The 16,125-nt window shown below is 38.6% G+C and overlaps 1 protein-coding gene across 1 annotated transcript; it reads right to left on the bottom strand.

Moving 5' to 3' along the window:
• Positions 1–6,033: 6,033 nt before the first annotated feature.
• Positions 6,034–13,595, bottom strand: LOC146635721 (protein NLRC3-like). The gene is made up of 6 exons (XM_085348129.1): positions 13,447–13,595; positions 11,555–13,349; positions 11,291–11,464; positions 10,659–10,832; positions 7,850–7,896; positions 6,034–6,746 (listed from the first exon to the last, which is right to left on the bottom strand). The coding sequence occupies exons 1-6, from the start codon at positions 13,481–13,483 to the stop codon at positions 6,205–6,207; spliced, it is 2,769 nt and encodes a 922-aa protein (XP_085204255.1). The 5' UTR covers positions 13,484–13,595; the 3' UTR covers positions 6,034–6,204.
• Positions 13,596–16,125: the final 2,530 nt, after the last annotated feature.

Raw genomic sequence — 16,125 nt, 5'->3', positions numbered from 1 at the left:
TTGGTACCTGTCTGCGTCATCATTAAACTGGCAGACGTGTAGTTTCACTGTATATGCAAACACAGCTGCCACACCTGGCTACGGGGGTCAGATTACATCAGTTTGTTCCTCTTTCTGTGTTCACTCGGTTCATTTCTCTGTTTGCGTTTGTTTTCAATAACTTTGTAGAAACACAGAGTTATTAATTTTGTGTGGCTTTATGAATGATTTTTGACAGCAACAGTAAAAATACCTCTCATCACTTGTTTAAGGCACCTTTGCATCAGCACAGATTGGTGAAGCATTTGTGGCACATAGAGGAGAAACTTATAGCAAAAGTGCTTTTGTGTGTATTTTAATCTAAAAGGAGAAAAAATAATCCTGTGTACTGTAACTAAGTAACTAAGATGAGTTCATATTTACAGAAAAACTTTAATCAGAGTACATGTATAAATGTAGCTGTGCAGCTACAGGTGGATGGAAAACCCATCAAGAAGAGGAAGTGAGTGACGGCAGATATAAAGATTAAATAGTGAAACAAATACTCCCGTGAGTGTTGATTGATATAAAAGGCATGTGTATGTGTAAATATTTTTATCTTCAGGGGGGAAGCGGGAGTGGGGGGGGGGGGGGTCTGTCCCACTTGCCAGAGGGAGAGAGGCAGGACAGTTCACCAGTCTGTCACAGGGCTAACACAGAGAGACAAGACAACCATTCACACTCACAATCACACCTATGGCCAATTTTAAATCACCAAATAAATCAATCTAACTCCACATGTAAGGCTTCGGACTGTGGGAGGAAGGCAGAGAGAAGCCAACTACCATTAACTAGCCATTTTGTCATGTAACGGCTGTGCACAGGCAGGAAAAAGGACCCACACGCTGGACTCAAAGGCAGAACGTGAACTTTATTGCAGGTTCGGAAGTGATACAAAAACAACGAAACTAAACTGGGGTAAACCAAGGCTCAGAATGCACTGGGAAACACACAATATGAGGGTGAACCAACGTTAACAACACAACAACGAGCACTGGAGGACACACTCCCTTTAGGGCTGTGGAACGTGATGTCACGGGAGGGGGGATTTTTGTTTGAGGTGCTGTTGGAGTCAATTTTTTTAAATGTTGTCATTGTGTTACTTAAATTTGTAAATCTTAGTTCAAGCAGAAGGATCAAAGACATTCCTTTGTCTTTGACCACCTCCAGCTACTCTGGTGCTGGGTGCAGTGTTGGTCAAGTTACTTGAAAAAAGTAATCAGTAACTAATTACTGATTACTTCCTCAAAAAAGTAATCCCGTTACTTTACTGATTACTTATTTTCAAAAGTAATTAATTACTTAGTTACTTTTTAAAAACATGATTTACAACCTAAATAGGTGATAAAGCGATAGATCTCTCAGCCCAATTCTACTTTTTCTACATAATCCATCACAAAATGTAATCAAATGGAAAAGTCTCTTTTGAAAACTTATTTTATTAGTTTTAATCTTTTAACTTTATGCATCAAACAAAAATGTAATTATATGCAACATTCTCTGACTGGAAGAAATTTGTTTAACATTTAAACCTTTTTTCTGCACATTCCAGCAGATAAAATACATATGTATATTTTTGTGTTTACACTCAGTCTTTCAAATAGATGCAAGTAAAACACAGCAGGAAATAAATAAAATCAAAGACTCAGCGGTCCTTTTGCTCTATTTTCACCTGTATAGCAGGAGTGGGGTAGGCGGAGGTTTATCCTGGTGCAGGTGTGCCGCAGCGGTCAGTTAAAGATTTAACGTCGTAGCACACTCAGTGCTTTCTTGCAAGTTTAAGGTCAGTACTTCCACGCTTTAAACGCTGCACGCTCATACTCTCTCCCGCACTGATATATGATCCATTGTTGATCTGCACACAGCTGTTGTCAGGAACGTCGCACTTGCTTATGTCACTGTCATGAGACATTCACATACGCAAAAAAATCACGGTTTTAGTAATGCAGTAACGCAGCGTGCTTAAGGAAAGTAACGGTAATCTAATTACCGTATTTGCAATAGTAATCCCTTACTTTACTCGTTACTTGAAAAAAGTAATCGGATTACAGTAACGCGTTATAAGTAACGTAAAGTATAGTATATATATATATATATATATATGTCTATAGTAAAGTATTTTATTTTATTTTCAATGCGCTCTGAGGTCATAGCAAATTAGAACAAACATGCAGAACTACCTTTATTTATAGAGTTGCTAATTATTTGGCATCATTGCAGCAAACCAGCCTATGAAATGATTGAAGTACACCCTGACTGGGTTCCAATGCTACACATGGGGCATTACAAAATCCCTGCTTCAAACCACATGCTACACACCACCAATCAGATTACTTCTTCCATGTGAGGGTGAAGAGGTGACCCTTCTGGATAAGATGGCAAAGGTTTGCTGCGTTTTGGTGAACATGTGCCCCAGTGTGTTAGTAAAACCAGGGAAAAATGCTCTTGTTAAATACTCTTAAGTCTTGTGTAGTGATAAGTTTTCAAAAGAGACAGTAAATTACAGAATGCTAGTAGTGGGTGATGTTATTTAAAGGCTGTCATGATTTTATGTGAATATTTTGTCATTTGTAAACTATACATGACATTGATTCTACATTGTAACTGATGTGATGTTCTACAAAGTGGTTTTAATTTAAAAGAGGCAAACCATTGTTTGCTTCTTTATTCAACTTTTGAACAGTGTTACTTAGTAAGTACATATTTAGTAAATACAAATCATTTACATGCCCCCCTAAATACAACATTATGGGTTATTCAGAACAGAACTATGCTTGGAGAAATATTTTCCCATCAGTTGATCCAACTCCTGCACAGTAGCAAGTGGAATTTTTCTGTTTTGAGGACGGCTTCTTTTACCTGTCACTACAGATGGTCTGTTTACGTTTTGATCGAGAGCCTTTTTTGGGCAGCTGAAGAGGAGAAGTCTATCTTATGTATCTTGGTCATATTACCCAGCAAAACCCAGTATGCAGGTTCATCTGTAACAGTCCTTGTGCCACAGATCCGCATTGTTGCTTCTACATTAAACAGAAGAGCAGTGACATGGCTGCAGGTCTCCGCGACTTCGGCCATACAGCTGCAGTGGGCGGCTTCAACCTTCCCTGTGATGCTCACAATGACCCATGGCTGCAATGCTGGTTCATTCAGTCTTTGAGAGTGCAGTACCTGAAACATACACAGACAAAGTTCATTTAACTAACTCGGAAAATAAAAGAAAGTAAAAACAAACAAAACAAAACAAAACAAAACAAAAACAAAAAAAAACAGATCCTGCTGCTCATCATCCTCACCTCATGCGTCTCTGGTTAGTTTACAGCTTCACTTTATGAACTCCAAATAAAGCTCAACAACAGATTTGTTCCAGTTCTCAGTGTGTCTGCTCCTCTCTTTCCCTCTCTGTCTCCTCAACAGGATCATTTGTAGTCAATGTGACACAGACCTCCTATCAGGCAGAGGAGAACCACAACATCACACTGGAGTGGACGTTCACCACCAAACCTGACAGATCCACCAAAACTCTCAATATCCTCTGTGAACTGATAACTGAGCATAAACTCTCAGTCCATGTTCAGTAAAGTGAACATGGAGCAAATTTCATCTTCTGACTGAAAAGTGACAGTTTGATAAAGTTTCCTTTTGAATGAACAGACTTCCATGAAGTTCATGATTTTGTGGATCGTGTCTCATTATTCTGTCCATCACGCTATTAAAGTGAACTCCAACAGTCTCGTTTACATTGTTGATCAAACTGTTTCCACTGATTGATCTGATGAAGTCTTCTGACATCTATTATTAGATGAGTAGAAATCCCGTTTTCTATTCAGACAGTCAATAGTAGTTTTTGGGTGACATGGGTGGTTGCCCAGGGCACATTGTGGTGGAGGGCGGCATCGTGGGCACCAGCAAAAAAAAGCTGCTAGCACCCATACTGCCCCAACATCATGCCACCTCATTTTGGGGATTGCATAGGCACCGATTGGTTTTCTATCGCCCATTTGCTGGGAGTAAGGGCGCCCTCCGTTTGCGAGGGGCGCCTGCCGCTTGTGGCACAGGGAGGAGAGGGCAGGGCGGCGGGGGATTCTCTGATTGACTGGAGCAGCATCTCGCAAAATAAAAACAAACCAACAAACATGAAAACACCAGACATTATGATACAGACTTATAATTTCTTTTTTGAAATTTCAACGCGAAAAGTGAGTGCGAGAGCCTTCGGTGTGTCTGCTCGCTGCTGAAGTCAAACAAAGTCATCTCCGCTCCATACAGTCCAGTATATAGAGACGAGACGACGATCAATAACAATTTAAAATTTATAATTTAGAGTCGAAAGGGGACAGGGGCGGCTGCTTCCAAATATTTCACATTTCATCCATAATGATGTAAATCCAAGCCATTTATGTATTCATGATTTGAATCCTGGGTTGTGTGAAATCCCAGAAATAAACCGTAGACAAAGCGAATCTGTGAACTAAGGTCTGTTAGGTTATGTTGTGGTGATCCTCGGGTTGGGGGATGGGTGTTCACTGGCGTGCAAAATTAAAACCAATAAAAGATGGACAAGAAAAGTTCAAAACCATCAGGTGCTCCGTTTAGAAAAAAGAGAAGAAGAGCAGAAACGATCAAAGCGGGAGTGTTCCCCTACTAGTTCTTTGACCTACAACCCTGCAACTCTCCACAACTTCACACCACACAATTTATATTATTGTTATCAACAAGGCTTTGAATTATGCTGGACGAGATCTGAAGTCCCACAAAAGTGTGGATGGTTCTCAGTATTTTGTGTTCTGATGAGAAATGCTGCAGTCGCGGTCTCTGTCACTGCTCAGGTATTTATGTGATGAGAGGAGAAACTGATAGAATGAAAGTTGGAACGAGTCTTTTTGCTTCTCGCTTTTCCCCTCATATACTGTACAGAAAATATACACTTGTTGTATAAATGTTTACAAAGATGCTTTAAAAACATCTTCCTGTCTGTTTTTCCTCCGTTTTTGTTTTTGACTCTCTGGATACAGTGTACAGTTTATACACATATAAACAGTTTCATTTTAGTGTTTCATATAAACAGTGCAACATAGTACCAGACAAACAGTCCTTTATTAAAATTTATTTAAAAAACAGCTGTGTTTAAATATTCTCCAACTGAATTTAAAAACTGACAAAGGTTTTAAATTAATTACACACATTTATACACTGGAGAAGTAAAAACACCTTCGTCAACAAGAAAAAAATCCTACTCTTTACATATTTCTTTTGTCTTCACCTTCCCTTTTCTGTTACAAATCAGGATTGTGTTTTTCACACAGAATGAAAACCAAATCTGAGATTGAAAAACAGTTTCTGATCAGTCGAGAAATATGTCTGTGAAGGTTCTCAGTCATCCAGGTCATCGTAGTAACTTTAAGAAGTCCAGACGCTTTTCTTTCCAAGCTCCTTAGATCAGTCGAGAAACACAGACTGGAGGTCATCTACAAGTCAGACTGTTTTTACTGAATATGAAATGAAGAGAGATGTCTCCAAGGCCTCCAGTTACAACCTCCATAAGGTGCACTCGTGTCAGTAGTATTTAAAGCTACATTTAGATCATCAGAAATTAATAAATTTTTTTTGGATCCAGAACCATTTGGATCAATTGTTATGAAAACTGGTCACATGGTGGTGATATCGCCTTTTTCCAGGAATTAATTGTAGTGAAATGTTAATTAATTTGCATAACAAGAGAGAGAAACACAAATGTATAGTAATGCAATGTAAGAAATTAAGCCTAAACACAAAATCTGAAGCCTGCAGCTCTCCTCCTCACAAAGTCTAACTCATCAACATCTAAAATGTCTACATTTTCTGTTCCAAGGATTTCATCCATCAGTCTAAACATTATTAAAATGTGTATAATGGAACAAATATAATAGTTGATAATAGTAATGCAACAGATTTTAAAGTAAAGTTCCTCTTTCCTATTTAAACTGTGACGCATAATAGAAACTGATAAGTGCTCTTAAAAAATAGGCACCAAAGACAATAAGATGATTTTTTCAGGAGAATCTCATTCAACAACTCGGGGCTACAAACCAAGCCAATATATGTACAACGTATCAGACAGTTTACCTGATATATTTAAGGTTCATAATATTTAAGTGAGAAAAAGTGTGAAACACCAATGTGAGAATATTTCTCTGCACAGTAAGTTCATTATTCTGAGTCAGCACAGAGGTGGATACTAGAGTCAGGCTTCACCCTAAACCCAGCATATACAGGTTCAGTGAAGGTGGTGTTGAAGGTGTGCAGGTGGATCAGTTTATCAGAGGAGACACTGTAGAAGGACACAATTCCTGCAGAACTGTCCATATACACTGCTACTTTGTGACAGAGAGGTGAGGAGAGCAGAGGGATGGCTCTTGCTATGTAATTGTGACCTGCATAGTAACCCCTGTCATCACTGCAGTAGAGACTCCAGGATTGGTAAGTCCTTCCAAATCTGCTTTCATCACCATCTCCTTTCCGTCTGATTCTTCCATAAGCTACAGCAACATGAACCTCTCCTCTCCACTCGACCTCCCAATAACAGCGACCAGTCAGACTGTTGGTACACAGCAGCTGAGGCCACTGATCAAACCTATGATCATGATGAGGATACAGCTGATCTTCTTCCACATGTGTCACCTCCTTGTTTCCATCAGACAGTTTGAGGTTCTTGTGTGCTGTGTTTGAATCCAGCGTCAGATCACATAAATCTAAAAGGGACAATAAGACACAGTGTATATAGCAAATAATTAATTATAGCCAATGTGTAACAGTAAATGTGGTCCTCATATTTTGTGTTCTATTGCTTAAACATTCAAGGATGCAGGCAGTGTGATGATGAGTGTGAATGAAAAATAGAAAAAAAATCTTAAAATTCAAAATTATCAACAATAATTAATTGAAAAGGGAAGTGACTGGAATATATATGAACATATAACTATAAGTATAGAGGCTTTGCATTCACATTCAGTTCACGTCTAAGGTGCACCACCAACACTAAACACAAACATCAAAGTGATGTTATGTGATTTGATTATTTTCATTTTATGTGCACATCAAAATGCATGTAAATGTGTTGCTAGGCAACTAGGAGTGCCAGAGTTGTTTTACACTGATTTCTACACAGTGAAAATATCTCGTGTGGTGACAGGATTTTTAAAATGCTGATGGGTAAAAATATTCTCCTTGGTAGTTTAGTGTTAACAGAGCCAAACTTTACATTTGCCTTTCAGTCAAAAATCAGGTCATCGTCAGAATCAGTCAGCATCAGCAGTGTATTTGATTTATGGAAAGATTTTTCTGTCTTCATTCTCAAATCTGATCATCGGTACATTAGCTAATGCTAGTTAACACAGATGAATTACAACCTGACTCATGAAGCCAAATTCTGTTCAAAGTAGATCAATAATTTAATTAATCTACCCCCCCTCTCTGGTAACTTTGATTTCGCACCAAATATTATAAACTAATCACGAGGTTGGCGCTGTTACAGCTGTTCCTCTAGCCATGCCAATCTTACCACTAGCAAAATTATATCTGAATAGAAAATTCTAGTTGACTATGTGGCCACGTTTCTTCACCAGATAATGAAGAAAGGGTTTAATTGGTTTTCACGTTAGTTTATGAAGAAGAAAAACCAGTATGCAAAACTTTGTGATGTTTTAAGAGTGTATCAAAAATGGGTTTTTAGTTGTGGAATTAAATAACTGAATTTTTTTTTTATAAAATATATGATAAAAGATATTTAGCAGAGATACACATAAAGTGTGAAAAAATGATGTAAATACAGCTAGTAAATCAAAAACACACTTACATTTTCTTAGACCTGGTCTCATCCACTGGACTCCTTCAGGCTCCACACTGAAATAAGCACATCATCATGTGAAAACATGGCCTTTATATTCTCTGATTCATCTCTTCTAGAGAAATAAGCTTGCACTTTATTTTATCTCACAATAAATTGAAAATGATCATAGTTTCTCATTTAGTTCTAAGGTTGGATTTTTGTTTTTATGTATCGTAAGCACGTTTCTTTTAATTATCAGGTCTGTATTAGGTTCTTAAATTACCTAAATACAACCTGAGGACATTGAAGACGTGTAAAAAAAAAGATCCTGTATAAATAACACTGTATAGGATCACCTCAACAATGAGTAGGAATTGAATAACTTAAGAAGAATTCTTACTTTTTCACATGACTGTATCTGCACCGCATGAAATGCAAGTACTTACTTCACTTTTATTTGGCACCAGGAAAGTCAAAATCCTGTTTCAAAGCTTACAGTGGTTCTGCATTTATTGGCATAAAGGTACACAGTAAGCTCCAGACTGAGAGTCAGTCTGGGAAGACAATCTGACCCTAAACATTGGCAAGGGAGGAAAATAAATCTGGAGGGGACAATGAAACAGGGTTACATAATGTCATGATCCCTGGGTTTTAGACTCAGAGTTTGGAGTTTTGGGATGTTTGGGTTTTTTCTGGTTTTGAATTTTTGATTATTCTCCATATTCTGTATTGGTTTCATACTTTCTTGCAGAAGCATTTCTTGGTTTCAGTCTGCTTTATTTTCTGCCTCCCTGTGTTTCTGTCACTACAATAAACAATGTGCTTCAAATACTATGTTCTGTCTCTGTTAACATGTGTGAGGATGTTTCAGTTGCTTAGTTATTCAGTGCAACACAAAACAAATCAATATATAGAACAAAACATTTTGAGAAAAGACTGCTGTGTTCAGGCTTCAAGTTATTTGGGTCTGAGTCTGTTTCTGTCTTTGTCACTGTTGCCCCAGCATTGGTGGGGGACAGTGTTGGGAAGGTTACTTTTAAAACGTATTCCATTACAGAATACAGAATACATGCCCCAAAATGTATTCTGTAACGTACTCCGTTACGTTACTCAATGACAGTAACGTATTCTGAATACGTTGGATTACTTAATATATTATCATGCTTTTTACAACAACGTGAATGTACTAGTGCCAGTATACCATGTACACTGACACAAATACAAGAAAATAGCCTTTGAATAGCTGTCCACTGTTGTGACCACTATATGTGAAAGGGTTAAAAGTGTGTGAATTTGAGTGAATGAATAGTGGAATTGTAAAGCACTTTGGGTGCGTAGAAAAGCGTTATATAAATGCAATCCATTATGAAGACGAAGAAGACGAAGACGAAGAAAAAATGAATAATAAAACATGTATTAACTTTTGTTGGCTAATTCTGACCAGTCACAACATAACTGTCACATTGTCCTCCCAGCCCATTGTTCCTTCAGTGGGCTGGTTTCAGTCATTATGCAAATGTACTGTTTATAAGGTTGGGGAAACCTGCAGTCAGCTGAGACTGAAGAAGTCACTTGGATGAGTGACAAAACGTTTCTCCCACAAAAACGCTACGTCCAGATGAACAGAATCAACTTTTGGAGATTGTCCAATACCTTTCAAAATCTGAGCAAACATATCACCCTGTGCAACCTCTAAACTCCGTCTGAGTCTTTCTCCTGTTGTTTATGAGATGTTTCTACCAGAAGTGTCAGTGGGAATAACAGGCAACAGGGCAGGGAAGCATGAGCATCATGGAAAGTCTTTCATTCATCATCATGTGAATATGCTGAAGATATTGTCTTCAAAGTCAGCTGTGTGTGGTGAGTTCATTGAGAGAACATGTGTGTACAGCTTGTCTCTTGCTTCTACAGTCTAACACAGATATTTTTGTACTTATTTTAACCATGGATATATTTCCTTCTGAGTATACTGTGACTGTATAGTTGCAAATATACATTGCTTTTTTTTTTATTTGAAATGGCAAAAAGAGTCAAATGTCAACCTTTCAAAGTTAATTGCCCCTCCAGTTCATTTACACTGCTGCTGACCCTGTCATATAGTCCTGGGGCTTCGATCCAGCGTTTGTGTTTGGACTCTTAAGTTCTGACTGATCTTTATTATTCTCATATTTTTATAATTGAAAGTTTTTAGGGTAGGCGTCTTTGATTTAGTGTTCCTGGGTTTCTTCATTACTTATTATGCAGCTGTGCTTATTTTTATTCCTGCTCTTTCATATTCCTGGTTATAGTGATTGTTTATTTTGATTCCTGGAGTTTCAGTTTGTTCCCTGCTTTCCCTCTGTCACTCCTTGAGTCTCTGTCTTTGTGTTTGTATTCCTCTGTCTCCATGTTTGTCTACCTTTCTGTCTCGGTCAGGTTCATGTGTCTCTGTCACAGTCAGTATACTCTTAATTCCTGTTTTATTTTGAAAGTTCCTCATCTCATGTGTGTTTGCTTCCTGTCTCATCAATTAGTTTCTGTTAATCTGTGTTCCCCGGGTGTGCCCACACCCACAGATGACTTCTTCGTGAAAATGGAAACCCTGGCGCCTCGTCTGACTAAAAACAGGGAGGTATGGCTGTGACTGTGTGGAGCACAAAGGACATGGGTACACAACAGGAAGCAGCAAAAAAAGAAAAAAAAAAAACCCTCAAAACCCTGTGTCACAGACCCAGAACCATCACAAAGGCACCTGTCATAACTGGGGTTAAACAAATCAAAAACTCAAAATATCTGCTCTTTGTTACAATATGTTGGAGAAAAAATATATTTCCAGTTGTATTTCCTGTTTTCCTACCAGAGTATGTCCAGTTTCACATGTGGATCCTTCTTTAGATCAGACAAAAGCTTCATTCCTGAGTCTCCTGGATGATTATAGCTCAAGTCCAGCTCTTTCAAATAGGAGGGATTGGAGCGCACAGCTGTGTCCAGAGAGGGGAAGCCTGTTCCTGTGATCTGACAGCCTGACAGCCTTCAAACATACAACATGTCACATCATTGTTAGGAACTGCTCTGAATTTGATGATGTACAGTCGAACTAACAGATTCTGATTCTAGTTAAAGTTGTTAAAAACACACTAACTGGCTTTTCTGTACTCAAATTTAAAAAAAAACAACAAAAAACATAATTATTTTCTGTCTTTTTTACTATGACGGACACGTTCTCATCCAAAAACGTAACATACCGATGCTATGTGACAAATCGTCTGTATGTTACACATTCGAAAATATGAGAGCCGTTTGGAATAAATCTACACTAAATCATAAATAAAGTTATAGTTTTTTTGATTTGTGAAGTGTGTGTTTCACTTCTACTCTACTGTTCTCTTTCAGAGCTTACATCAGAACAGAAACCACATCTTAAAATCTATAAAATAACGACAGTTGTTGTGAAATACCCACATTTTCTTAAACAAAGAATCAGCTAACCTGAGAGTTTCCAGCATACAGTGTGGATTCCCAAGTCCAACACAAAGCAGCTTCACTCCTGAATCCTGTAGGTTGTTGTTACTCATGTCCAGCTCTCTCAGTCTGGAGGACTGAGAACTTAGAATTGAGGAAAGAGCTTCACAGCTTCTCTCTGTGAGGTTACAGCCGCCCAACCTAGAAAGACATGGATATCAGCGAACTTTGCAACCTTTTGAAATAAACACTTTAAAGCAATGTCTTGCCAGGATTAAACTGGATACTTACTGGGCTTTCTTACAGGCTTTGACCACTGGCAGCAGCTGCAGAAGAGCCTCTTCTGAAGCTGAATATTTCCTCAAGTCAAACTCATCCAAACCTGTTTCTGATGACAGTGAGATAATGACCAGAGCTGACCACTGAGCAGGAGAGAGATTAACTTTGGACAGTTGTCCTAAACTCAGTTGATGCTGGACCTCCTTCACTATAGAGTCATCATTCAATTCATTCAGACAGTGGAGCAGATTGATGCTTTTCTCTGGAGAGAGAGTGTCATTCATTTTTGTTTTAACATACTGAGCTGTTTCCTGATTTATCTGTGAGCTGTTTCCTGTTTGTGTGTGCAGGCCTCGTAAGAGATTCTGATTGGTCTTCAGTGAAAGACCAAGGAGGAACCGGAGAAACAATTCCAGATGTCCCTTTGGACTTCGTAAGGCCTTGTCCACAGCACTCTGGTAGAAATGTCTTACTGAAGATTCTCCACTCTGCACTGAGGCTGTTTCTTCTTCTTTCAGTAGGTTGATACCAGAGTTGGTGAATGTCAGATGGACATGAAGAGCTGCCAGAAACTCCTGAATGCTCAAATGGACGAAACAGAACACCTTCTCTTGGTACAGCCCTCTCTCTTCTTTAAAGATCTGTGTGAACACTCCTGAGTACACTGAGGCTTCTCTGACATTAATGCCACACTCTGTCAGGTCTGATTCATAGAAGATCAGGTTTCCTTTCTGCAGCTGCTCAAAAGCCAGTTTCCCCAGTGCTTCAATCATCTTCCTTCTCTCTGGACTCCAGAGAGGATCTGTCTCAGCTGCTCCATCATACTTGATGTTCTTCACTTTGGTTTGAACCACCAGGAAGTGAATGTACATCTCCGTCAGTGTCTTGGGCAGCTTTCCTCCAGCCTGTTTGGTTTTTAACACTCTCTCTAGAACTGTAGCAGTGATCCAGCAGAAGATTGGGATGTGACACATGATGTGGAGGCTTCGTGATGTCTTGATATGAGAGATTATGGTGTTGGCCTCTTCCTTGTCTCTGAGTCTCTTCCTGAAGTACTCTTCCTTCTTTGGGTCAGTGAACCCTCTGATCTCTGTAACCACATCTATATAGTCAGCAGGGATCTGATTGGCTGCTGCAGGTCGTGTGGTTATCCAGATGTGAGCAGAAGGAAGCAACTTTCCCCTGATGAGGTTTGTCAGCAGCACATCCACTGATGTGGACTCTGTAACATCAGTGAGGATCTCAGTGATGTGGAAGTTCAGAGGAAGTCGACACTCATCCAGACCATCAAAGATGAACACAACTTTGAACTTTTTAAAGTTACAGATTCCTGCTTCTTTGATTTCAGTGAAGAAGTGATGAATAAATCCCACTAAGCTGAACTTTTTATCCCTCAGTAAATTCAGCTCTCTGAATGGGAATGGAAAAATGAACTGGATGTCCTGGTTGGTTTTGTCTTCAGTCCAGTCCAAAGTGAACTTTTGTGTCAGGAATGTTTTCCCGATGCCAGCCACTCCTTTGGTCAGAACTGTTCTGATTGGTTTGTCTCTTTCAGTCAAAGCTTTAAAGATGTTTTCACACCTGATTGTTGTTTCTGGTCTGTTTGGTTTCCAGGAAAACATTTCAATCTGTCTGACCTCATGTTCAGTGTTGACCTCTCCGGTCCCTCCCTCTGTGATGCAGAGCTCTGTGTAGATCTCATTTAGAGTGATTTGGTTTCCTGGTTTAGCAATCCCCTCAAAGACACACTGAAACTTCTTCTTCAGGTTACATTTAAAAGTATTCTCACAAAGTGGATCAGGACTTTCTACAGGAAAGCACCAGAAACACGAGTGTTATGATTATAGAAAATGTGACAATTTCATTCCTGTAAAGACTGAATTTATGAAGAGAAATCCTCTCACTGCTCTGCAGACAGTCAGCCAGCTCCTCCTGTTTCATTATTCTCAGGAAGTTAACTGCAAGTTTCAGAAATGCCTCTCTGCTGCTCCTTCTCTGCTTCTCTTCCTCACTGTCCAACACCTCCTCTTCATCCCTCTGCCACTCTGAATAATCTGGATTCAGATCATTCTGCATCTTCTTTAGCTCGTTCTTCACAAACATGATAATGCTGTCCTCTAGCATCTGGAAAATAATGACACAATCTGAATTCATAAAAAAATCAGATCTTCATAGTAAAAAATACTTTTTTACAGATTTGTTTTTTGTGTGTTTTCAATTTAACAGAAATACGGCATTAAAAGATATGCAGTTAACTAATTAAATTAAAACTTCTGTCAGAGAAAAAAATATATAATTCCAAAATGTCATTGTTATAAGATAAGGATGATTTTTTGGATAAGTGTGTCACTTTGGTTCTTATTGATGTAAGGACATTTTCAGAAATTTACATTTCTGACAGAAATGTGATAAATAAGTACTTCGTAAGTACCCTGTACTTTCTGGGGTGCCGGTCGTGTCATAGAGTGACTTTGTTGACAGAAAATAATAAAATAATAACATAAATTAAATTAAGTAATCTATAGTACTGATTTTTTTTTTTAACCTCTTAAACCCCAAAGGGGTTTCTGAGCTTCCTGCTCGAAAATGCAATGCCCAAATTTAATTGATTATTTCTCTGCAATTACAAACTCTGTGTTTACAATCTTGGTATCAAAATAAAGCTAACACTTGTGAAATTTCATCAGAGGTGTAAATATTGAAGCAGATATTACTGTGTCAAAGTTACTGAGACTGGAACACAGAGAAAGTAAGTTGATTTTATCCTCCTCTAATTTTTAAAAAAGAATTTTAGCATATAGCCCTTTTAAAAATATGCCTCAGGTCACATTTCATCACAGAAATTCAGTAACCAAAAATAAACATCAGCTGTGCAAAGATTTATGTTTGTAAAGTGAAACAGTGAAAAATTACAGCACTGTCAATACATGAATATCCAGACGTTGTACAAAAATGTCTAATTTTGGCACACAATTGGACACCATGCCAGTTGAATTTTTTTAGGTATTTAAGAGCAGAAATGAATTAATTTTATTAACAGGCCTGAAAATGCTTTTTTTAAATATATTTTTGAAGAATTAACATTTACATGGTAATGGCCCTTTTCTGCTGTGCGCATAGAGCGTTTAATTGGCCTCTGGTCCTTTAAACTCTGAGGGGCTGTGAATTTGGTCTCTTTTGGTCAATTTGCATGATTGACACCTCTTTTTAATCATTTGAGCCAATAGCAACAATGCCACGTTCACGTCACTTCAACCAATCAGACGTTGCAAGGCCAAAACCCACGTGGGCCCAAATTTACTGCATGTGACGTCTGTCCAGTCAAGTGTCTGTAGGTGGGTCTAAAATGTAGGTTTTTGACAGAAAGCGGCTCTGATGCAGCTAGGTAGGCGTGGTAACCGCTGGTAATCACGTGGCTGTGCAGTGTACTTGCACCTTAATTCGCGGATCATGTTATGTTACCAAACCTTTGTTTTGAAAAGTGCTTTATAAATAATAATAAAGTGAAACTAATTCACTGTTGGAGTATGTTTGTTATTTTGCCATTAAGTTATGATGAATACTGGACTGAGCAGCATGAAAACAATTAAAAAAAAGAGGTAAGTGTACATGTACAAACCTTAAACACCGAGTCCAGATTGGTTTGATGCTGCTGGGCATGATGAAGACTCTTCTTCTGCTGTTTGATGATCATCCTGATTAAAACAAGCACAACTGTGCTGTAACAAATCTATTGTGTCAGTTTATACACTTATTTGTTTATTCATTTATTGGACTCCACTAGTCCAACTAACAGGTCAGTGATGGTTCTGTACCAAAGTGTGTTCTTGTACTGACCATATTATAGACATGCTCTGTACTTTGCAAAAAGAAAAAAAAAAGTCAGATTCATATTTTTATAATAATAATGGATTGAATTTATATAGTGCTTTTCAAGGCACCCAAAGCGCTTTACAATACCACTATTCATTCACTCTCACATTCATACACTGGTGGAGGCAAGCTACGGTTGTAGCCACAGCTGCCCTGGGGCAGACTGACAGAAGCAAGGCTGCCATATCGCGCCATCGGCCCCTCTGGCCAACACCAGTAGGCAAGTAGGGTAAAGTGTCTTGCCCAGGGACACAACGACCAGGACAGAGAGCCCAGGGATCGAACCGGCGACCTTCCGGTTACAGATGCGAGTCCCAACCCCCTGAGCCACGGTCGCCCAAGACTTTTATTAAAAAATTTGGCCTTTGTGTGTTTACAATACCAGCAGCAAGTAAGAGCATCTTCGAGGAGCAGCTGAATATTTTCTGAGGAGAAAACTAAGAATACACCTAAAAAATAAAAAAAAACACATGATGACACCTTGCATCTGCCTACAATACATCTACATCTGTGGTGTTCAGTGTCCAGACGGTGAACTACAAAATGATCAAGAGCTTTGAGGGTCTCGAAAAGCGCTATATAAATGCAATCTATCATCATTATTATTATTATTATTAATATTAATATTATTAATATTATCAGCTTATTACATCCCAATGCACTTTGCAGTGTTATTTCATGCAGAAAAATGTCAATGTTAATGTTAAAAA

The sequence above is a fragment of the Diplotaxodon limnothrissa genome, linkage group LG3 (assembly GCF_057381915.1).
Source record: "Diplotaxodon limnothrissa isolate DT_005_m linkage group LG3, D_limnothrissa_male_GT1.1, whole genome shotgun sequence".
NCBI classification, from domain to species: domain Eukaryota; kingdom Metazoa; phylum Chordata; class Actinopteri; order Cichliformes; family Cichlidae; genus Diplotaxodon; species Diplotaxodon limnothrissa.
The sequence above is the reverse complement of the archived record's forward strand: the minus strand, read 5'-3'. Positions and strand labels throughout refer to the sequence as shown.

Bases quoted from the DNA above. Each gene is read 5' to 3' on its own strand.
- LOC146635721 (XM_085348129.1), bottom strand. From the start codon at position 13,483: ATGAAACAGGAGGAGCTGGCTGACTGTCTGCAGAGCA. The intron at 13,350-13,446 runs GTGAGAGGATTT...GCTTTCCTGTAG, and splicing joins GGCTGACTGTCTGCAGAGCA to AAAGTCCTGATCCACTTTGT. The intron at 7,897-10,658 runs GTAGGAAAACAG...TGCTTATTTCAG, and splicing joins GTGAAACTGGACATACTCTG to TGTGGAGCCTGAAGGAGTCC.